At 37.6% G+C, this 24,459-nt stretch overlaps 2 protein-coding genes across 7 annotated transcripts in view; one reads left to right on the top strand and one right to left on the bottom strand.

Annotated features, from left to right (window-relative positions):
* Positions 1 to 2,263: 2,263 nt before the first annotated feature.
* Positions 2,264 to 8,175, top strand: psmc5 (proteasome 26S subunit, ATPase 5). 2 transcript variants are annotated; one of them, XM_022200448.2, is made up of 12 exons: positions 2,264 to 2,335; positions 3,663 to 3,734; positions 3,839 to 3,908; positions 4,026 to 4,123; positions 4,207 to 4,263; positions 4,447 to 4,677; positions 5,230 to 5,356; positions 5,470 to 5,660; positions 6,068 to 6,166; positions 6,276 to 6,386; positions 6,470 to 6,556; positions 8,004 to 8,175. In XM_022200448.2, the coding sequence occupies exons 1-12, from the start codon at positions 2,312 to 2,314 to the stop codon at positions 8,055 to 8,057; spliced, it is 1,221 nt and encodes a 406-aa protein (XP_022056140.1). In that variant the 5' UTR covers positions 2,264 to 2,311; the 3' UTR covers positions 8,058 to 8,175. The 2 variants fall into 2 exon arrangements, with proteins under 2 accessions (XP_022056140.1, XP_051795026.1); XM_051939066.1 differs by lacking the exon at positions 2,264 to 2,335 and adding an exon at positions 2,346 to 2,465.
* A 1,451-nt stretch (positions 8,176 to 9,626) lies between these two features.
* Positions 9,627 to 24,459, bottom strand: part of LOC110971258 (MAGUK p55 subfamily member 3-like) — a 54,601-nt gene continuing 39,768 nt past the window's right edge. For 2 of the 5 annotated variants that reach the window (XM_051939062.1, XM_051939064.1), the window contains 5 exons: positions 23,437 to 23,530; positions 23,160 to 23,268; positions 21,738 to 21,857; positions 20,480 to 20,647; positions 9,627 to 10,104 (listed from right to left, as the gene is read on the bottom strand). In XM_051939062.1, the coding sequence (XP_051795022.1) occupies positions 10,072 to 10,104; positions 20,480 to 20,647; positions 21,738 to 21,857; positions 23,160 to 23,268; positions 23,437 to 23,530 (524 nt within the window). In that variant the 3' untranslated portion in view covers positions 9,627 to 10,071. The other 3 variants (XR_007937813.1, XM_051939063.1, XM_051939065.1) reach the window with 3 other exon arrangements.

Here is a 24,459-nt window from a genome sequence, read left to right as displayed (position 1 = left end):
TGTACAGCCTCTGCTGTATGAGCAGAGAGCTGGAGTTATGCCATGAAGGTGCATGTTTGGGCTGGTTGCAGAGCTTCTGCAAACAGCCGTTTCAACAGGTCTGTCTGGTCGTCCTCAAGCTGTTTAGGGCCGTGTCTCAGCTTGTAAGATGACCAAAGTTAAATACTGAATGACATTTTTATTATACAGTATGTGTGTTTGTAGGAATAAATTAAGCTTTTTAAATCAAGTAGGTTGCATGATGTTCGTATTACAAGTCATTCTGGGTAAAAGCAAGTTAAAACTTTGACACTGAAGTTAGCGTCCAGTTCACAGCTTTTAAGCTTTAAAGCTTTAAATTTATAAGCTAACGGAAAACTTAAAGGTCCTATATCATACCCCTTTTTAACAAGTTAATGTAAGTCACACATGTCTCCAGAATGTGTATTTCAAGTTTCAGTGTCTCAGCTCAAATCATTACTTCTCCCACGGGAATAATACCCGCTTTAACCCACTTTCAAATGTGCTGTTTCAGTGTCTACAACTTCTAATCCAACTCAGCTGCTGCTGTCCACACCTCTTTAGAAAGAAGCGCTGCAGGCTCACCCCTGTCTGTGTCTGCTGCTTTCAAGGAGTGACAAAGAGGAGCTGATAGGAAGAGGAGAAAGAGACAACATTGCTTGTGTTGCATCTATGATGTATGTAGCTTTAGATAAAAGTGTGTGCTAAATGAAAGTGCAGAATTGTAGACAAACAGGAAGTGGTGTTTATTCTCATTTGACAGCGCAAATGGCTCGTTCAAAGACACATTTTATGATCTATAGAGAAGAAATGGGAATGTTTTTCTCACATTTTGTGGGTCTTTAGGAACACTGTGGACACAATTATATTCAAAAACAATAATTAACTGGTTTTCCATAATGTGGCCCCCAAAATAATGGAAGCTTAACTCACAATGCTGAGCAACTGATCTTATTTTTAGCTCACATCTTAATGATGTTAAATCATGTTAGACATTTTAGGTTAAACCCAGAATGGTGTCTGAAACATACTTTCAAATTTGTGAAACTTTTACTCTATTTGTGAAAATGCAACAATGGGGGAGATATCTATGTTTTTCATAGCTGGACTGCATTAAACCTCTCTGCTTAGACAGGGAAAATTTGAAACAGGATAGATAGATAGATAGATAGATACTTTATTAATCCTGAGGTAATTTCAATGGAGCTTAAACCCTAACTGGTTTGTTTCACTGGCAAGACTGCTGAAAAAAATGCATGTAAAAGAAAAACTGCTGAGCTGATGCACTGATTGAAGGGGTGAAGTCTCGGTATAATCCATCTCTGCAGCGTAAATCTGAGCAAGATTTATATGTTTTTTTGAATGATGAAACCAACCAGTTTTACACTTTTGTATAAACCACATTACCAGATAGCATCTTGTCACCTGAGTGAATATTTCTTTGGTGAAAACAAAAGCATTACTCACCCACATTTACACAGCGTGCATATCAAACGCAGCACTTGGGGGAAATGCAGAATGTGTTAGTCATAATTCTGCTTATCTCCCATGTGTGACAGATCACATTTTAGTATATAAACCGGCCCATTACCACCTCTGTAAGTTATATGCAACATCAGAATGTGCTGAACCTGGAGCCGGCCAGCTGCTCGTATTAATCAAACAGCCCACTTTATGACACCAAGCAAATAGTCACAAATGCTCTTATCGGCATTTCTAATAGTGTGGATGTTACAATCAGATTCATGGTGGCGTAAACTATTACATGTCATCTTTATCACATCCAGCAATCACTTCTTTTTCACAGGCCTCGTTTATAACAGCCGGACAGCTTGTTGCATAATGAAGTTCAAAGCACTCTATCGACCAGGGAGATCTCGCACTCCATATACTTATATTTACATATATTTTGTTTTCCCACTACAGGCAAACAGGCATGATGAATGTATGGCCCTGCTGGGACACAGAGCTGGTCTGCGATCAGGCAACTTCCAGGCTCTACTGTAAAGTCTGGAGAGGGAACATTTTATTCCGTTTTATCTCAACGTGACAAATAAAGGCAGATTTTCTTTAAAGTGTAATCAGCAGATGGCAAGAATGAGTTGATTTCTTTGCAAAAGAAGGTGTTAAAACATGCAAAGTCGCATGTTTTGTTACAGCCACAGCTTAGGCTGTGAGCTCTTCATATCTATGGTTATTAAAAAATAAGGGCCGCAGGGGACGGTGTGCGCATATGCACATAATAAAAATACCGCGAAGAAGAAGTCAACAGGAACTACGTGTGGTCTCAAGCGGATGCAGAAACTTAAAGATGGAGGTGGACGGGATTGATCATGTAGGTGTCTATTTCCATCGTTTTGTTCAGTGTATTGAAACATTATCGAGGAAACGTTGCTTTTTTCTGCGAATTGAATCGTTTCTTTAAACCGGCCGTGAGCTTGAACTGCTGTGCAGCGGTGGTGGGGGTATTTTAAATGTTACTTCATTGAAAACAATGAATGTGTTGTATGCTGCCGGTTTGCTGTCTCATTGTAGCTAACTGAGCTAACAGCTAACTTAGGCTCACTGTCAGTTGAACGTAGCTCGTAGCTAACAGAAGCTAGCTGCTAAGAATGACTGACAGCGGTGTGTCGGTAACTGTTTTCTCTTTTTTTAATTTTAAAGCAGAACTTCAAATGAGGCTAATCATACCTTAAAATTGGGTCGTGAATAGTTTGTGAATCGGAGTGTTTCCATAGCATCGCCTGTGCTGTCTGTGGGTTAGCTAACGTTAGGTAGCGTTAACTTATGTTAGTCTGCAAATAAAATAGGTTATTGTGGAGACAACGGTGACGTTTAGGCCACATTAATACTTTATGTTATACAAATCCATTTTGATAACTGTGTTTTGCTTACTTAAAATACATTAATTTAGCACTACTAACCAGCCTTAATGGGTTATCAGTGTTACCGGTACTGTCATCTGTGTTATTAATGCGATTTGGAAATATTTGAAAAAACCTTAACTAACTTGGTTTACGCTTTTCAAAATTGAAGATTTACAACCAAAAACGTAATGTTTTATTGTAGTTTTTTTTTTTACAATTGTTGGATAAAATATATGTTATGAAGACATACTTGGTGTTCTGGGAACTTTCTGTGGATATTTTTCACAATTTGCTGACATTTGCAGATGAACACTTGAATTGAAAATAGGGCTAAACCAGTATTTGCTTTCAATCACAATTTGAAACAATGCAGTTACCAGATGCAAAGGCTGTACTTAAGGATATATGCTATTCAGCACGTCTGACCAAGCCTTTAAATTGTTGTCAATAAATGTCCCTGTCTTTGTAAAAGTCATACTTTTAATGGTACCTCTTGTGGTATTGCTCCACCATGTTTCAGATCGATTACACTGTAAGATTTCGTTGTAACTAAATCAAAAAATACATCACAAATTAAAATGTTGTCTGTATCTGTCAGAAAAACTTCAATTACATGTTGGTGTCTTGAAACAACATCTATCAGGTTAGTTTAAAAACAATTTAATAATAAAAAACAACATTCAACATTGATTTGTAGTGAGAGTGGTATTTAGTTGATGCTTTAGTTCATGTTAATGGTGGAGATCATACTTTTTGCTAAATTTGATGTTTTTTTTTTTTTTAATCCTTTAACAGATGGAGATGGGGGAGAGTAAAGGTGGATCGGGTCTCCGGCAATACTACTTGTCTAAGATAGAAGAGTTGCAGGTGAGAAACTAATATCTATGCGTTACTTTTAGCTTGTCATGTGAGGCAGTATTGCACAAGTACTTTGAAAGATGTAACTGTGTGAACTGCTGTTTCCTCCACAGTTGACAGTGAACGATAAGAGCCAGAATCTCAGACGTCTGCAGGCCCAGAGGAATGAGCTCAATGCCAAAGGTACACTGTTTTTATTTCTGCTGCATCATCGTATTGCAACATATGTCATTCTGTGCTATGAAGTTCTACAGAACTGTTCCCCACAGTTAAAACTTTTAATTTCTTTGTGTCTCTCAGTGCGTCTCCTTCGTGAGGAGTTGCAGTTGCTGCAGGAGCAGGGATCCTACGTAGGAGAAGTGGTCAGGGTCATGGACAAAAAGAAAGTGCTGGTCAAGGTACGTTGTGTACATGCACAAAGCAGCGCGCTGAATTTTGATTAGTAGGTGACAATTCTGATTAGTCTCCTCATCATTTTTAGGTTCATCCAGAAGGAAAGTTTGTTGTGGATGTGGACAAGAACATTGACATCAACGATGTAAGTGTTATAATTGTTAATCTAAAAAATGATTGTACTATAGTTATGCTATTGTTGTCTTTACGGTAATGTACAGAACAAAACACTTATTAAACAAACATTGCATCTTTCGTTTGTAGCCACAAGTGTTAGGAAACCTGTACCCCTCAGTGTTCTATCATCCCTTTGTCACTTTTGCAACAGGTGACTCCAAATTGCCGTGTGGCTCTGAGAAACGACAGCTACACCCTGCACAAGATCCTGCCCAACAAGGTGGACCCTCTGGTGTCCCTCATGATGGTGGAGAAGGTGCCAGACTCCACCTACGAAATGATTGGTGGCCTGGATAAACAGATCAAGGAGATCAAAGAAGTGATTGAGTTGCCTGTCAAGCACCCGGAGCTGTTTGAGGCTTTAGGTATTGCACAGCCAAAGGTGGGTGATTGGCAAGAACCCTGATAGAGCTGAAGAACTGTGCAGTTTTTTGTGTTGTTTTATCAGATTTTGATGTTAATTTGTAGGAAACAAGTTTCTAATCTAACAACATTATCTCATAAAGCTTGACAGAGTTCTTCAGATAATATCCAAACTATTTTGTCACCAATATAAATAATTTGTAGGAAAGTTTAAATGTAGAAAAGTATGTTTAGTTTCTTGGCGGTACACGTCTTACCAAACAGAAGTGATTTGTGAAGGTGTAGCTAGTGATTATTTTTAGAATGCATTATTCTACTGATTGACCTTTGAAACATCAAAAACGGAGCAGAATGCCCAACACAGTTTCCTCTCCTGTTGTGGCCACCCAACAGACCAAACCACAAAGAAATTCAATTAACTGTAAAAGTTTGAAATTCTGAAGTATTTAAAACTGTATGTTACAGATTTGACAAATCAGATTCTCAGAGTTCTTCTATGTGAACTCAGAAACTGTGTAGCCATTTGGCAGTGAGAGTACCAATGGCTTTTATATTTGTTTTATGCTTGCAGGGCGTTCTGCTGTACGGTCCCCCTGGTACAGGAAAGACGCTGCTGGCCAGAGCGGTGGCCCACCACACCGACTGTACCTTCATCCGGGTGTCCGGCTCTGAACTGGTCCAGAAGTTCATTGGAGAGGGTGAGCTCATCTATCTCTCAATACTTGAATCAAAATTCCTGTCCACCCTGGATAAGACTTTTCAGAACTCTGGTTATAAAGCCTCATTTTTTTCTTTACCCGTCTTGCCCCAGGTGCTCGTATGGTGCGTGAGCTGTTCGTCATGGCGAGAGAGCACGCTCCCTCCATCATCTTTATGGACGAGATTGATTCCATTGGTTCTTCTCGCCTGGAGGGCGGCTCAGGTGGAGACAGCGAAGTGCAGAGGACAATGTTGGAGCTGCTCAATCAGCTGGACGGCTTCGAGGCAACCAAGAACATCAAGGTATCACGGACACACCTAGTGAAATCCCCCTCCTCCCCTTTTTTGGTTACAGTAACACAAAGTTCCTATTCAGGCAACTGTGCCATTGTATTTGATTCATTATTTTGATTTAATAGAGACAGAGACTTAAATGTGGGTTATAGTGCTCTTTTTCTATTCATCCGTTTATATATACCAGCATCAAGTTTCGGTTGCGTAACAGTAAGAGGTGAAGTTGTTAAATGCAAATACTTTAAGATCTTCTATCTGTAACTACTGAAGTGTGTCAAAACATTCATTAAAGGCTTATATGCAGCTTATAAATGCCAAATGAAGGTCTCAAAACAAAGTTATGGTTGCATTAACAGTGTTTATTTATACACCTTAAATATCCATGTTTTCTATCGATGCATTCGCGCACTCTGTAGGTCATCATGGCCACCAACCGTATTGACATCTTGGACTCGGCTCTGCTCAGGCCAGGCAGGATCGACAGGAAGATAGAGTTCCCTCCTCCCAATGAAGAGGTACTCAATTATAACATGCATTCTAGTTGCAAAGTTAGTTATTACACAACTTACTCCACATACTGTGAGTGTGTTTGCATTTGAACCCATCTTATTTCTGCACCAACAGGCCCGACTTGACATCCTGAAGATCCACTCCAGAAAGATGAACCTGACACGTGGCATTAACCTGAGGAAGATTGCAGAGCTGATGCCCGGAGCCTCTGGTGCTGAGGTTAAGGTAAGATTCAGTCACTACATTGTAGCAGTTAGGTGTGACACAAGGCGGTATGTAATTAAATGTCCATTTTGTGTGTGTTTTAGGGAGTCTGCACAGAGGCAGGGATGTATGCCTTGAGAGAAAGGAGAGTTCACGTCACCCAGGAGGACTTTGAGATGGCAGTGGCAAAGGTTAGTGTAACGACCCGTCCTGTCCCAAAAATAATGGAGCTAATCCTGTAATTTTGTATTTGGGCTGGCAGATAGCAACTCAACTAACTTTCCTAGCTCGTGAATAGATAACTGTTAATGTAAAAACTTCTATTCAATTCACTGGACGTTACAAAATCTCAAGCTGTACTCCAAATACTTTTTTCAGTCATGAAGTTTTGAAGCCTCACCTATTGCTTATTTTCTAATGAATTGGGTTTAAATTTGTACTGAGCATCCACGAAACCTTTCAGGATAATCTGAAGTTTGTTGCTTAATGTTTTACAGCAAGCAAATGAATACTTTTCTACCTTAATGAAGAATCTTCAAGATTCATGAATTAATATCGTCACCAGTTTTCACTGCCTTGAAAAATAGCATTTCTGTGTAGTATTAATATAATTCTGTCATATCTCGACGTGATTAAGCAGTGCATTAAAACTGATTGGCACCGATTTTCTTAGACATGACTATACAGCTGAGAATCCCACTTTTTAAAGGTATTTGATTAAATATTTTCCCCAAGAGCAATTATTTTAAATACCTGATGACATTTTTCCATTTAAGTGTGAATATTCAGAGAAAATAGGTGATGTGGCTCCATAATTTATCTAATCTTCATGCTTTTCACTGGCTGCAAAATGACATTTACCGTTTTTACTTCATGGGTATGTAATTCTCTGTGCTATACTGCCACTCACTGGCCACTGTAATAGGTACATGGTTGAAATCTGAAGCAGTCCAATTCAACAGTTTAGCCATAAATTCTACCCTTTCTGAAACATTCTCAGTTTTTGACAAAAATGGAAAAATGATTTACGAAACATCTTTTCGTGAATCTGACTGTTAGCCACCCACAATGACTTTAACAATAAACCTAAAGTGGGACTGTCACCTTTTTTGGCATTAACAAAACTGAAAATGGATTTTATGTCAGCAGTTGGATTGATTTTACTGCTGTACCTAATAGTGGTGAGTGAGTGTGGGTATCACAGAGGGGGGAAAAACCTTAACCTTAACATGCCAGAGAGACATACTTATGAAATTGCACCACTGAATGTCAGTTTGTGGCCAAGGAAAAGTCCAGAACATTCGATATTTTCATTCCAGTTTTTATACATTGGTAATGAACATTAACCCTTTCCAGTTAAGGTTTAAGGAATTTAAAATAATCCATGGGAAAGTATAGTTAACATTTCTGAAAATGTGGGATTTTCAGCCCTAAAGGTAAATTTAGCAAAATCTGTGGCAATTTTTTATGCTCTGCCGAATAACTGATAGCTATGCTGGCTTAATATTACACAAACTTTAAAAAGTTATATGAACTGGGAGAGTTAGCCGAATTGACATAGAATAAGCCATACTTGTATACTGAGTTTTTTTTTACCTGTAGCTTCCAGTTAAGACTCTTCACCGTTCTCTTCCTCAGGTGATGCAGAAAGACAGCGAAAAGAACATGTCCATCAAGAAGCTGTGGAAGTAAAAGGCCTTGTGTTTTCTTGCACGCAATGCAGCCACATATGTATATTTTCCTTCTTTTGTTTATGGTTTGTAATTGTTACATACGTCATGGTCCACAAATAAAAGGTTTCCTCAATAAATACCAGAGGGCTCGTGAGTTTTATTTCTCCAACAAATGCAGACGGATATTCAGCCCATTTCTCTTAACCCAGACTTTTGTCAGGTAACAGTAATCATACAGTCTCCAGCATCAGCAGGTGGTCTGCAGATTTATTCTTTCCTATTACAATGATGTAAATTCAACACGTTCATTATGGCACTTCACATAATAGCTGCTATTATAGTAGGTGTCTTACACAACTGATCGTACTGAGTGCAGATCTTTGACTATGACTTACTTTAGGAACTTGGTCCTGCATGCTTGTACTAGATGCTGCTCAGCTGTTAAACTGCCACTGTACTACAAAGATATACAGTATGTACACCAGCACTGTGCCTACAGGGCAGGGCCGGAGTGGGACTCATTTTCAGCCCTGGACTTTCATGCCTCAGATCGAGTCACTTTAGATCACGACCTATTACTATTAAAATCATGTAATTCTAGCCTTGCATGTTAAGTCTACATTAGTGCACTGTTCTGCAAAGTCTTGTAATTCAGTGTGCTTTTCTAAAATATTTCCAAGTAGGAGTTGCTTCACAATGTGGATATATTCTGTTCAAGGATATCCAAACCTTAAAAATGGAGTAAAAGAAGAAATAATAACTTTAAAAAATAAAATAAAATGTGTTGCATTTTCTAACAACACGATCATCTCTTTTTTCCTCTGCAAGGAAACAGTTCCATCACAACTTAAATTTCACAAATATGAGAACATCAGTTAAAAGAATGATCTCATCACTATTTTTTACAACATCACAATGTCCTTTTTTGCAATATCAAATATCAAGTAAATTAGTGTTCACAGATATCTAATCCTCATGAATAAAGAATAATTATTACACTGTTGTCTGCAAGTTTATTCACAGCATAACATAACTTTCTAATGATGCCATTATGATCTATTGAAAAACAAAAAACGAGTGGTTATTTAATTGTTGTTTTAAAATACTTAAATTAAAATTGAAATACAAGGCGTTTTTCCTTTTCATGATCAAAAAGGGATATACGAAATTTTTAAAGATGCTTTGATTTTCATTTTATATTTACAATAAGATAATTTTCTGAGACCGGAAGTGGTCATCAGTGTACCGTGCATAGACTGTATACGGTTTTTTTCGTTAGTTTTCATGGTCATAATGAGAGATCAGGTGGCCGATCTTAAAATAAATCAATATTGAATTTTGTATCGAGGGCTAAAGTTTTGCGAAGCCAGGAGGCGGGGCTACTTGATTGAAAGTCCGGTCTGGAATGATTGACAGGTCCTATGGAGGAGACAGCCCAGACTCTGCTCTCCTCCTTTGGATTAATTCTGATATAATAACTGTTGGTTTATTTATCGGTGCAGCAGCAGAACCTTTTCCACAAACAGTTTTTTGTTTTAACCAGTTTTCTACCTTTGGCTGATTCTACCAGCAGACACTGAAAGGACTCTGATAGTTCAGTAAGTGTTTATTTTCTTATCGGTACAGTTATTACATTTAAATTGCACCACAGATAAGCTGGATAATAAAATCCTCTCCTCTAAAGCTAAAGTGACTACAGGCCTTTCTGTCTTTCAGTGCTTGGAAAATATATATGACAGAGGAAAGCTTTCCAGTGATACTTTAAAATGAACCTCTGATGCTGATGCTGTGATGTCTGTCTTCATGTCAGGCGTCTCATGTTCACTGTGAGGATCTTCTGAGTGAAGCCAACAGAAGGAAAACCTCATCTGGTTGTGAAGGAGGAAAGTGAATGGACGACATCCTCAGTGAACCACTTCCTGTTTAGCTTTCACTTACAGAAGGAAAGACCAGGGACCTGTTCTCCAGCAGGGCCAGGAAGACCACGACCAAGCAGCCTTGAGATCTGAGGCAGCGTCTCCGTCAGGTGGGTGTCAACGGTGTTCACGGTCAGGTCTGTGGTAATCCTGTCAAAAACAAAACAGAAAAAAAATCTGGATTATAAATCTAGATTTATAATCTAGGGGTGGGGGGGGGGGGGTACAACAGATTTTTTGGAGGGGCCACTGAAAAGTTGTAAGAAAGAAATGAAAGCTGCTACCGACCTCTCGCTTTTACAGAGTATTTTTCATGTTTTGTTTTTTTTGGGGGCTCTTTAACCCAGTAGGAAAGCTGTATATGACCTTTTCATTTTGGACTGTTAACATTCAAATTATGATGGACTTGTCTCCTTGTTTATGTGAATTACAGCATCATCAGCTGCAGCATCTGCCTGTTATGTAAAACTGGTAAGCTCAACAACAGTATCCTGAGGGCAGTTAATAAGTGACAAATATTGTGCAAGAACAGCACTAAATACAACCTGTCAATTTCCACTTCTTAGAATGTTTACTGACAATTATCACACCTAAAATAAGAAATAATATTCTGTACTTTCAGCAACTAGTTCTCAGCTGTAAAGCATAAACATCATAGGGTTCTGTATGCTAATCAGTCTAAATCAAAATTAGTACTACCCAATACACAGTGAACAACAATAATCTGTACCCTTGATCTGTGGTGAAATAATCTGAAATGTTCTGTGCAGGAATGTAAATTTTAAAATACAGTAAGTAGCACTCTGTACATTTCTTTGTATATGGTATTTATTTGAAAGAGTAAGTTTACAAAACTTACTCTTTCAAATAAATAGCCTCCTAACCCCCTGGAAACCAGTGTTTGTCCTGTTTTTGTGTTGGCGACCCTAGACAGTTGTAATGTTTTTTGAGCAACACACCATACTATGACGATTTTACAGTGAAGGTTCTACTAAGGAACCAGTTTGACATGTTCAGGCATTCTTTGTGTGAAAACTCAGAGATTTCAGGTATCAGAAGGTGGTTTTCAACTTTCTTTGTTAACTTTCTGCTTCAACTTTAAACTAAATTTACTCCACCAAGCCAGCCCTCTGGACTTCCAGTAAGCTGTGTTCCTATTGGCTATCCAGGTGGCTGCTTGGTGTTATCAGGAACACCTGAGCAGCTCAGTGTCTTCCTGCTTTATGTCTGCAGTCAAACATTTCCTCTGCTTCTCTTCACTGAACTGGGTTTGGCTCTGTTGCTTTAGTTTGTTCTTTAGGCATTGGCTTGCAGCTTCCAGCAGTAAAGTCATCTTTAATGTGTTTCTTGGTGAGTTTTAGGGCTTTGTACTGGATAGTTGTCTTGGTAAATGTGGTTCTTTAGCCACAGTTAGCACATGGTGCTAGTGTGTGCAGTGATTAGTGGATTTGGTGCAGCTGAGTTGTCTTTATCTTGGCTGAAGTGAGTCTTCAGAGGTTTTTGGTCAGACACATTCTGTATTATTGTTTATGAACCAATGTTGGTTGTCAAGAAGGTAAGAGTTCCTGTCCTGATTCTCTGTTTAAAGAGGTTCTCTGGTAGGCTGCAGGAGACTTTAGTGTTTGGGTTGTGCTAGTTTGGTTTTTGTACGGTTTCATTTGGACAACTATCTTGAGGCCCCTCCATGTGGTTTAGTGAGGTTTTCTGGAACAGTTCTACAAAGCAACCTGCAGCAGAAGAGACTTCGAGAGTTTTTAGGGAGTTCTGGAGACCAGAATTTAGAGCAGCAGAAACATTTGTCAGCAGTTTGAGCAGGAGAAGGTGAGCTTCAGAGTAGAAATGAGAAGGAAACCTTCTTGACCCGTGTGGTGAGGTCCTGTATGAAGAGTTTGAACAGGTTGTGAAGAGTCTGTAGTTATTTGGTCTGAAAGCACCAGAAGTGTTGACTCATTAAAGGAGAAAACAGGAGATATTGTTGGTTCTTCTGTCGCTCCACAGTTTCCTTATATCTGAATATCAAGTTTCTATTTTAAATGATTTACTGTATGAGCACAACAAGACTTGAACAAACTCCCTCCATCCCCTGGACACAACACATTTTAATACCATGTAAAATGTTTAAAATTTTTGAGTTTTAATCATAGTCTTGGCATCATTCTATGCTTTGCTTGTTTAGTTTTGTCGTGTGTGTGAAAGGTGCTAAACAAAGTTGGATTGATAAACTGAATAATTGACTAACTCATTATGACAACAGAAGTATTTTTATTGTGATTTAACTGTTTTTCATTTTTAAGATTGAGGTTAAAATCTTGACAGAAAAAATATAAAAGAAATAAACTACATTAAAAAAGCAATTAAATCAAAGGAAAAAACATTTAATACAATAAAACTTTTAAAAAGAAAATTAAACATTAAATACAATTAAAGTATATTAAACAGACAAAAATATTTAATTAGATAATTAAATAGAAGATACAAAACATGTAGTTATGAAATTAAACAAACATTTTTAAACAATTATTAAACAGTAAAGATGAAGTATTTTAGATAATTAAATATTTTTTAAAAATTGAACAAAAAGAAAATTAAACATTTAAAAAAATTACAAAACATTTAATTAGATTATTAAACCTTTAAAAAGAAAACATTTAATTAAAATATTAAATGTTTAATTAGAAAATTTATCTTAAAGACAATAAAACTTTAAATAGGAATTAAACAGAAAATACAAGAAAGCATTTAAAAAGAAAATTAAAAGGTGGTAAAACATTTAAAAAGAAAAACCTAAAAGATTTAATTTAAAAATTAAACAATGGGAAAGAAAAGGAAATTTTTCAAACAAGCCGATAAAACATCTGAAAAAACAACAAACATTAAAAAGACAAAACATTTCAAAATCAAATCAGACATTAGAAAAAAATAAAAGGTGAGAAAAGAGCAAAACTGAACATCTAAGAAGAATCAAACGAAAGACAAAACATTTGAAAAGACACCAGTTAGACTTTAGAAGATAAAATTAAACAGAAGAGACAATAAAACAATCAAAAAGAACAAAAACAAATAAAGGTCTTAAAGCATTTTCTCGCCTGAAATGAAAACATCAAGTTGTTTCTTCAAACATTTCCTCTTTCTGTGTTCTTGGTTTGATTGTGGACAGATTTACTAAGAGCTCATTTCTGAAAACTGCTTTCTAGATAAAGTCTACTAGTAGTTGAAGGCATCGATCAAACTAATGTTACCTTCTGATCTCCACAAACTTTACTGTTCAGTGAAGTGAATCAAAGTTTGTTCAGGATTTCTAAAGAACCCACAGGTGAAGGTCCGAGAAGAACTCAGATGGATGGTCTAAATGTGAAATCAAGACTCATGGTCACAAGTTTTAAGGCTTCTGTTAACCACAAAGTTCAAACTAACAGAGAAACTTTTTAAATTTCAGCTCTCAGACTGTCTAAAAGCTCAAACTAACAGAGACCTACTCAGGAACTTACAAAATTTCAGTCCTCGGACTGTCAAAAGGTTCAAACTTACAGTGAACTACTCAAGAACTGTCAAAATCTCAGCCCTTAGACTGTCAAAAGGTTCAATCTAATAGAGATCAACTGTGGGACTTAGAAAATTTCAGCCCTCAGACTGTGTCAAAGTTCAGGTCCTGAGGACTCGGGAGGTCTGGAGGCTTTGGAAAGTCTTGGAACTGAGGGTTCAACTCTCCAGCACAAAGGCTGAAGTCCCACCTCCTGAGAAAAACGGTCGAGTCGAGACTTGAGTTTAAAAAAAACCCCTCAAAAACCACAAAAAATTGATGATAAATGCGCAAAAAAAAGAAACCTTAGTATCTGAGCAAGTAGCTTGGGGGATAAGAAGAGAGACTACCAAGTGGAAGGTAGTAGGATCAAGTCCCACCACTGGTATTTTCTTCTTTGCTTTTGTCCAAGTTTTTCAAAAAATTTAAGAAGGTCCAGGTCTTGAATCAGCAACCTGCAACTCCATAGGCCAACTCTTAACTCACTGAGCTACAGATCAGATAAAAAAACATAAATTCGTCATTCCTTTGACATCGTAGTTTCCAAGTGACTACATGTGTGGAGTCTGGGTGGAGCCAAGGCAGAGTCAGGGTGGAGTCAGGGCGGAGAGTAGGCGGGGAGGTGGGTGGTGGCCTCCCCCCTCTACCCCCCACCGCCCCCCTCTACTCCCCCGCCCGACGAGTTCTTCGAAAATCTGAGTCTCGACAGGTTTTCCCCAAGTTTCTTGAGTTTCCACCAGGTCAGAGGCAGAACAAGTTGTCATGAAGAGGTGTCGAAGTCACCGAGGATGAAGTGACTTTTTACAGCGACTAGAAGGAAGACGACTGGAAGAGCAGGTCTTTAACCAGCATCCCTAAAATCCATGGAGTCAACTTTTATCAGCTCCATCCAGATGTTCAACTTGATATCTTTACTTTGAGATTTTTAGCACCACAAACCTTTAGTATCACACTTTATGATCATTTATTAGGACTTTAATGGAATCTACCAGCAGATTTAGTTTTTGTTGACAAACTTTGTTCTTGTCGTCGTAGGACTGCAGTATTTAAAACTGTTCCTTCTATTTGACCTCATATTTATTAGTTTTAGTGGAGAAAGTTATTTTTAGTTTTCCATTAGTCTCTTAAAAACCAAATAACAAATTGGATTAGTCAAGAGGTTTACTTTTCTTTGTCATATTTTAAATATGACAAAAAATATAAAAATAAAGCGTCTGGAGACAATTTGACCTGTAATTGGCGTTCTATAAATAAAATTGAATTTAAATTGTATGTATCTTGTAATGTTGGATGAATTCAGCCATATATGTTGGAAAACACATTTTCTTTGTCCAGTAATCTGTTGATTGTTTTCTCCAGTAATTAATTTCTTCTTTTGGTTTATAAAATGTCAAACCCAAATATATTCAGTTCGCTATCATTAAAACCAAAAAGATTTATATTCATGATTCAGGAATCAGACAGTTTTTACTTTTTATCTTAGTTTACTCAGAAAGATACACACGTGGACAAAATTGTTGGTACCCCTCAGTTAAAGAAGGAAAAACCCACAATTCTCACTGAAATCACTTGAAACTCACAAAAGTAACAATAAATAAAAATTTATTGAAAATTAAATAATCAAAAACAGCCATTACTTTTGAATTGTTGATTAACATAATTATTTAAAAAAACAAACTAATGAAACAGGCCTGGACAAAAATGATGGTACCTCTATAAAAGATTGAAAACTATTTGACCAGAGTGACATGATTAACTCAGGTGTGTCATTTAATTGACATCACAGGTGTTTCCAAACTCATAATCAGTCAGTCTGCCTATTTAAAGGGAGACAAGTAGTCACCCTGCTGTTTGGTGAAAAGGTGTGTACCACACTGAACATGGACAACAGAAAGCGAAGGAGAGAATTGTCCCAGGACATCCGAAAAAAAATTATAGGCAAACATCTTAAAGGTAAAGGCTATAAGACCATCTCTAAACAGCTTGAAGTTCCTGTGACAACAGTGGCTCATATTATTCAGAAGTTCAAGACCCACGGGACAGTAGCCAACCTCCCTGGACGTGGCCGCAAGAGGAAAATTGATGACAAATTGAAGAGACGGATCGTTGGAATTGTATCCAAAGAGCCCAGAGCAACCTCCAAAGAAATTAAAGGTGAACTCCAAGGCCAAGGTACATCAGTGTCAGATCGCACCATTCGTCGTTGTTTGAGCCAAAGTGGACTTCATGGGAGACGACCAAGGAGGACACCACTGCTGAAAAAAACTCATAAAAAAGCCAGACTGGAATTTGCAAAAATGCATGTTGACAAGCCACAAAGCTTCTGGGAGAATGTCCTTTGGACAGATGAGACCAAACTGGAGCTTTTTGGTAAGGCACATCAACTCTATGTTCATAGACTCAAAAACCAAGCATACGAAGAAAAGAACACTGTCCCTACGGTGAAACATGGAGGAGGCTCAGTAATGTTTTGGGGCTGCTTTGCTGCATCTGGCACAGGGTGTCTTGAAAGTGTGCAAGGTACGATGAAATCTGAAGACTATCAAGGCATTCTGGAGAGAAATGTGCTGCCTAGTGTCAGAAAGCTTGGTCTCAGTCGCAAGTCATGGGTCTTCCAACAGGACAACGATCCAAAACACACAGCCAAAAACACCCAAGAATGGCTGAGAGAAAAGCGTTGGACTATTCTAAAGTGGCCTTCTATGAGCCCAGATCTGAATCCCATTGAACATATGTGGAAGGAGCTGAAACATGCCATTTGGAGAAGACACCCATCAAACCTGAGACAACTGGAGCTGTTTGCTCATGAGGAGTGGGCCAAAATACCTGTTGACAGCTGCAGAACGCTCATTGACAAATACAGAAATCGTTTAATTGCAGTGATTGCCTCAAAAGGTTGTGCAACAAAATATTAAGTTATGGGTACCATCATTTTTGTCCAGCCCTATTTCATTAGTTTGTTTTTTTAAATAATTATGTTAATCAACAATTCAAAAGTGATGGCTGATTTTGATTATTTAATTTTCAATAAATTTTTATTTATTGTTACTTTTGTGAGTTTCAAGTGATTTCAGTGAGAATTGTGGGTTTTTCCTTCTTTAACTGAGGGGTACCAACAATTTTGTCCACGTGTGTAATTGATAATGTGTGAAGTGTTGCAGCTTGTGAGCCATAAAAGGCTTTAATCTTTGTGGCCGAGTGTCAGAAAACATTTAGAAACCAACAACAAAACACTCAACAAAGATTTTAACATCGTTAAAGGGAAATCCAACTTTTGCATGACAATGTCTAATAAAAGGACATTTATTTTCAACGTAAATGTGTGATATTCATCCTCCGGAGCTTCTCTTCACATCGTCTTCCACCTGGACTGGTTTGGTCGGGAGCATGTGCAACAAACATGTGAAAAACTGCACTTTAACATCAATGAATGATACTGAAATTTAACCTCTACATAAATGAGACTGAGTCTGGATGTGCTGCTCTGTCATTAACTCCTAAGTTTAGGGAAAGTTAAAACCAAAGAGGACAGTTCAGATAAGACTTGAGAATGAAATTATTTTGAACAAACACCTCAGACTTTGAGCTTCAGCACCTCTAGCAAGATATTTGAACAACAAGCAACTCAAGAGATCCAGAAGTTGGAGAGAGTTAGCTTTAGCTGAGCCAAAGAACGTGGGACGCTAACCTAGCAAACATGTCAGACTATTCTCTGTGAATTCTGAGAAATAAATTCCTATTTAATGACTGTTGCATGAGCTCCAACAAAACCTGTCCAGGTAGAAGGCCACTTTGACAAACAGGAAGTGGAAGATTCCAAGCAGATTTATAGAAGGGGAACCGGACTGTGCTAAGTGTGGTCCAGTATAGAGGGGTGTTTTGTGGGCTTTTAAGGCTGATAATGATTATTAGAGAGACATTTGGAGGAGATATTCATTTGCAATAAATGACAGTATTTAAAATTTTTGAATTAAACTTAGAAGAACACAAACTCTAACAGAAAACTTTGTTGATAGGTTTTTGTTTTGTTGACAGATGCTAAGTTAAAGGAGTTTTATTCGCGACATATAACCAACAAATCAGTCCAGAAGACAGAGCGACCACAGCTCGGTAGAGGTTCAGAGCCAAAGTAGCGCCATTTTAAAATGGATTTATTACCGTAAATCAGTAAAAAATAAAATACTGATAATCAGTAAATCAGTCACCCCACAATTACTACAATTCTACAATGCATGTCTCTTTCCTTTGACTTGTTATTTGTACAATATACAATGGCGTTTTTTGAACCAAAGGCTATGCCATGATGTTTTCTCAGAGACTACTATGCTACTCTGTTTGTTCTGTCCCTGCACTCCTCCTCTGTTGTTTTCTGGATTGTTCTCAGCTGCATGCCTCCGTTGACTCCCATCTCTGGAGCTGAAGCTGGATTGAACAGACCAAAGTACCGTCCAATCACGATGCCAGCTGCCTCTCAAAAGGCTCCTTCATCTTGAGGCACTTCTTCTGAGGGGAAGCTGAGCTTCAGCAGAACTTTGGAGATGTGTTCCAGTGGTTGGTGGATGTTTGGGGAGATAGAGAGGGACCTTTGAATTGTTCAGAAAGGAAAACAGGGAACCCATTGGTAATTTTAGTTTAGGGTGCTAGTGCGGTGTGTTTTTGGGTTTTAAGAGGTGAACAGGAAGAGTTTTTTTTCGTATTGATGTTGGGCTGGACCTGAATATCCCGAGACCAGAAACCACTGGCCAGCCCTGTCAATTTTTATTTTACCAACACCCATTTGCTTTTAACCCCCTCACATATTGTGATGTTGCAAACTTACTCTTTCAAATAAATACTCGTCTAACCCTCTCGAAACCAGCGTTTGGACTCATTTTGTGTTGCTCCTCACCTACTTCAGACAGCCGGGACGTAAGGTTTCGTGGACCAAAGGCTATACTATGAAGAGTGTAGAGCGACATGCTATACTATAGGCTTTTTTTAAACTGACATATTACTACGGTTTTTTTGGCTGTTTTTTTTTAGCAACATATAAGAATTTGAACAGTTTTAAAAATCACTATACTTTTACTTGTGGAATGAACTATTATTCTACTGCATTTTTTAGACCACATATCATACATGACAATTTTAATCAACATCTTATCATTTTGCGCTTTTTGAACAACATAATAATCTATGGGGTTTTTTTTGCCCACGTGCTATACTATGAACTACAGACCATACTATGTTATTCTTGAAAAGTATACTATACTTTGACATTTTCTGAACTACATCCTATACTATGGCGTTATACACAGAGTACTTTGGTTACATGTTGATTTATAATCTACACTTTTTTCTGTTTTCTTTTTTGACAGGATTACCACAGACCTGACCGTGAACACCGTTGACACCCACCTGAGACGCTGCCTCAGATCTCAAGGCCGCTTGGTCGTGGTCTTCCTGGCCCTGCTGGAGAACAGGTCCTGGTCTTTCCTTCTGTAAGTGAAAGCTAAACAGGAAGTGGTTCACTGAGAATGTCGTCCATTTACTCTCCTTCTTCACAACCAGATGAGGTTTTCCTTCTGTTGGCTTCACTCAGAAGATCCTCACAGTGAACATGAGACGCCTGAGATGAAGACAGACATCACAGCATCAGCATCAGAGATTCATTTTAAAGTATCACTGGAAAGATTTCTTCTGTCATATATATTTTCCAAGCACTGGAAGACAGAAAGGCCTGTAGTCACTTTAGCTTTAGAGGAGAGGATTTTATTATCCAGCTTATCTGTGGTGTAATTTAAATGTAATAATAACTGTACCGATAAGAAAATAAACACTTACCGAACTATCAGAGTCCTTTCAGTGTCTGCTGGTAGAATCAGCCAAAGGTAGAAAACTGGTTAAAACAAAAAACTGTTTGTGGAAAAGGTTCTGCTGCTGCACCGATAAATAAACCAACAGTTATTATATCAGAATTAATCCAAAGGAGGAGAGCAGAGTCTGGGCTGTCTCCTCCATAGGACCTGTCAATCATTCCAGACCGGACTTTCAATCAAGTAGCCCCGCCTCCTGGCTTCGCAAAACTTTAGCCCTCTATACAAAATTCAATATTGATTTATTTTAAGATCGGCCACCTGATCTCTCATTATGACCATGAAAACTAACGAAAAAAACCTATACAGTCTATGCACGGTACACTGATGACCACTTCCGGTCTCAGAAAATTTAAAAAACGGACCCTTTTTCGTTTCTGTCTCTTACTGATTTTATTTTCTTGTTATTGTAAATATAAAATGAAAATCAAAGCATTTTTAAAATTTCGTATATCCCTTTTTGATCATGAAAAGGAAAAACACCTCGTATTTCAATTTAAATTTTTGTATTTTAAAACGAAAATCAAATAACCGTTCGTTTTTTGTTTTTCAATAGACCATAATGGCATCATTAGAAAGTTATGTTATGCTGTGAATAACAAACTGTGAACACTAATTTACTTGATATTTGATATTGCAAAAAAGGACATTGTGATGTTGTAAAGAATAGTGATGGAGATTAGTCCTTTAACTGATGTTCTCATATTTGTGAAATTTAAGTTGTGATGGAACTGTTTCCTTGCAGAGGAGAAAGAGATGATCGTGTTGTTAGAAAGTGCAACACATTTTATTTTATTTTTTAAAGTTAATATTTTTATTTCTTCTTTTATTTCATTTTTAAGGTTTGGATATCCTTGAACACTAATTTGAACAGAATATAGATTCTGATATTGTTGTAAAGAATAATGTTGGAGATGTGCACTCATGTTGAAATATATTGTGTGTGTATAAATTGGAAATATTATAGAAAAACACACTGAATTTCAAGACAAGGCTAGAATTACATGATTTAATAGTAGTAGGTCGTGATCAAAAGTGGGCCAGTCTGAGGCATGAAAGTCCAGGGCTGAAAATGAGTCCCACTCCAGCCCTGCACAGCAGTCCCCTTTTCCAGTAGGAGGCAGTCAAGCTCAGGCGGCTAGCGCCTTACCCAGCACACAGGCACCCACTGCGGCTCCATCTGCACCCTCTCCAGCACGACCTGGAGCTCTGCTAAGGCACTGACCGGGTCCTCTTTCACCAAGACATAGTCCACCCAATGACCGTAGCTCTCGTCCATCTGCTCTGCCGACTGCTTCATTTCCTGGAGGTCGTCCTCCTGGTGAGATCAAGGAGTGATTCAGTGTTAGCATGCTGATGGGGAAATAAAGCATCAGCTGACACATATGAAGATCCGGAAATATTTTTATTTCTATTTATTTATTTGATCAGGGACCATGCAATTAGCATAGAAGATATCTGATGTCTTGCTTGTAGAGTTTATAGCGTTAAGCTAATTTTTTATTCCCGACCCTGGTTAGGCTTTTCAGTAGAAGTAGACAGAGGACCAACAATGCTGATAAAAACAGCACAGACATTACAATCATTACACACACACACACAATCCACAATCAGTCGGACCATACAGATGTCATAGGTGGGTACTATCGTTTTTCTTTCAGCCAATACTTAGCTTTTTCTGTAAAAGTTTTTAAATCTGCTAACATACACATTTTTTTTTGGTTTGGTAATGCATTTTATCTGCTTTAATCTCTAATAGTAGCTTTTATTTTGTAGATGGGAGCATTGATTTCCAACAGCAACAACCAAATAAAATTTACACATTTTTACTCGCTGTGGGCTTGTTTGTCATAGCAAAATAAAGTCTATGACGTCTATGGAAACAGCACCCCCATGGATAAAAGTAGACAGAGCTCAAAAATGTCACTTGAGCAGTACGACAGTTACAATGCCATAAATTGCCATAAAATTTGAATTTCCTTAATCACCTATTGATAAACCCTTGAATCAACATTTACAACATTTTTCCAAGTGCACACAGGTTTTGAAAACACCGAAAAAATCATGACACTATATACAATAGATAGTTTGCTACTTTTAGTTTTTTTTTACTGATTTTGGTTACAGCTAATGATATGTTCTCGGCAATTTTTTGAATAAGTCATGTAGAATAAGGTTTATTATGGGGATATTGTGATTTTCAGATTAGATTTGATTCATTTGTAGAATCAGAAAGTTGAAAATCCGACAGTTCTTTTTGTTTCTACAGATTCTGGCTCTGATAAATGATGTTATTCGGATTTTTTCTAAAAAGATAACTTGTCTTTCAAATCTGTCAGTGGGTTGTAGGGTTCAGAGAGTTACAAAGCTATGCTATATGTATTTGTTGGTGTGTTCAGGTAACTCACCGTGATTCCTACGCTGAGTGACGAAGAGGAGCCAAAGTGCTTTTTTTGACCGTCAAAGATGCGAGGCCTTACAAAGATGACGTATGGTTTGAACTCAGCCGTTCGTAAAGTCCTCAGTGCCTGGATGTGGTAGAAACACTCATTCATCACATCAGACATTTTCAACATAAAAACCACTGACGAGTGACGTGAACAGCACTGGTCTTCTAGTTATAATGCAACATTCTGCTGGGAAACCATTAGTCCTGGAAAAAAAAAAAAATCTGATGTTACTTTGTCACCTACACACTGTTGCAGACCAAACACCCTGCTAACTGTTACGAGTAGTGATGCCAAAACTTCAAATAACCAGCTTCCATTCTGCACTCATTAAATTCCTTTCGGATTTCAGATTAACTGTCAGGGACTGTATTTTAAATTTGCAGTCTTTTTGTTCATTTCGCAAAATAGGCTGAAAACTTCCATTATCTTTTTTTGTTTACTTCACAGTATTATTAATTGTTTCTCTGTTTCAATTATAGTTTTTCACATTTGGGATATTGCTTTACAAATAGATTTTTGAACAAAAATAGAAAATGGTGCAATATTTTAATTTTCTATTTCTGTGTTTTGCACCATGAACTGTCTACAGAAGTTCCACAACCACAACGTGTGATAAATATTGCATGAATTACTGGCTACACTATGTGTTAAGCATTAAAAAATACTACAGCCAATATAATATCTATAACATAACACTAATATAACAATGGTACACACAATGTATTGTCATTAAAATTATTCTCGTGTTGTAAAAACTTTAATTCAGTTTAATCAATTATTGTGCCACTTGCACACTAAAAAAGGTCTCTGAAGGCTGCTACTTTATGTGTAATCTGACCATTAATAACAATACATTGGCCAGTGGCTCTAGTCTATCAGTAATGCTCATATCCAACTCTACACCCTCCAAAAGCAGAGCAGCTGATAAATTATTGTATTGCCAAATGCGCTATATAACAAATAAGGTGATTGTGCATCCTGTCTGTAGACTCCCCTGTAAAGTAATGGTACAGTCCAAACGCAAGCACAAAACACAGAAATGTAAAGTTAAAATATGAAGTCATTTTATTTTTGCTCCAAAATTTATTTCTGAAACAAAAACCCAAAGGTGAACAATTAAAAATTAAACTGAGAGTGATGTGATAATAATAAAAAAGAATATTGAAAGCTTCAAAACCATTTTCTATTTGAGTAAATTTGATGTAACAACCAAAAATAAAAATAAAATGTAACATTTTACATCTGCTCCTGTGTCAGCTCTCTTGTCTGAACTGCACACAGACCTTTACTGGATGAAAAACACTTGTAACTGCCAGGTAATGCAACTAAAATCAGAAGTGCATTTATTTGGAAGTGCTATATGTAAATGTTGACACGAACCTCCGGCTGCACATCCACCAGGCAGACCTTGTTTTGATCCAAAGTTCTATGAATAGACTCCAAACTGGTCCCGTACAGATTCTCCTTATACTCCCCATATTCAATAAACCTACAGAAACATAGCAGCATCATGAATTATTCAGACAACGAAGTTAATGTGCACCAGCTTAGGGTAAGTAATAAACATTTCTGGAAAGCTTCAATTAATCCTTCTACATTTGTCCCAAGCACAAAATAGATAACTGTTGATCAGAAAGATATTGTATCCAGCACTCACTTGCCACTCTGGATGTCGGCCTCGAATGCTGCCTTACTGATGAAGTGGTACTCTACTCCTTCTCTCTCATGACACTTCCTGGCTCGAGTGGTGTCTTCAGGCCGCATGTTTCCAGGAGACGACAGGAGACGAGGTGGAAAAGAAGACACTGGCTGAATACGTGGATACGTGTATTTGAATGTGTGAATAAGAGCATTTACACTGCATGTAATTCCATGCATGGAAAAACTGTGTGTTTATGACTGAAATGTTTTGCGAAGAAGTAACAAAGTTTTACATTTAAGATAACGTCATAGTTTAGTATGTTGTCTAAAATATCACAAAAACGTCATAATTTAGCACGTGGTCCAAAATATGAAAAAACAGACATAGTTAAGTATGTCGTCCAAACTGTGACAGAAACGTCATAGTTTAGTATGTCGTCCAAAATATGGAAAAAACGTCATGGTTTATGCCGAGGTACAAAATATTATTTAAACGAAATGGTTTAGTGTGTTCTCAAAAACATGAAAAAAAAGTCATAGTGTAGTATGTCGTCCAAAATGGGGTAAAAATGTCATAGTTTAGGATGCCGTCCAAAATGGGGTAAAAATGTCATAGTTTAGTATGTCGTCCAAAATGTGACAAAAACTTCATAATCAGGGTGCCTGTCTAGCTCAATGGGTTAAGCAAGTAAAACATGTATAGAGACAGGTCTCTGACGCCCGGGGTTCGAGTCCCGCTTGCGGCCCTTTGCTGCATATCTAGCACCAACTGTTCTACTCATTTACTGTCTCTCTCCATCTGTCCAATCCAATAAAACACAGAAAAGGCCAAAATAGTTTTGACTGTCGTCCAAAAAGTTTACAAAAACGTCATAGTTTAGTATGTCGTCCAAATGTGACAAAAACGTCATAGTTTAGTATGCTGTCCAAAATGTGACAAAAACATCATAGTTCAGTGTGTCGTCCAAAATGTGACAAAGACATCACAGTTTAGTATGTCGTCCAAAACGTGAAAAAAAGTCATAGTTTAGCATGTCGT

The sequence above is a fragment of the Acanthochromis polyacanthus genome, chromosome 19 (assembly GCF_021347895.1).
Source record: "Acanthochromis polyacanthus isolate Apoly-LR-REF ecotype Palm Island chromosome 19, KAUST_Apoly_ChrSc, whole genome shotgun sequence".
In the NCBI taxonomy this organism is placed as follows: domain Eukaryota; kingdom Metazoa; phylum Chordata; class Actinopteri; family Pomacentridae; genus Acanthochromis; species Acanthochromis polyacanthus.
The sequence above is the reverse complement of the archived record's forward strand: the minus strand, read 5'-3'. Positions and strand labels throughout refer to the sequence as shown.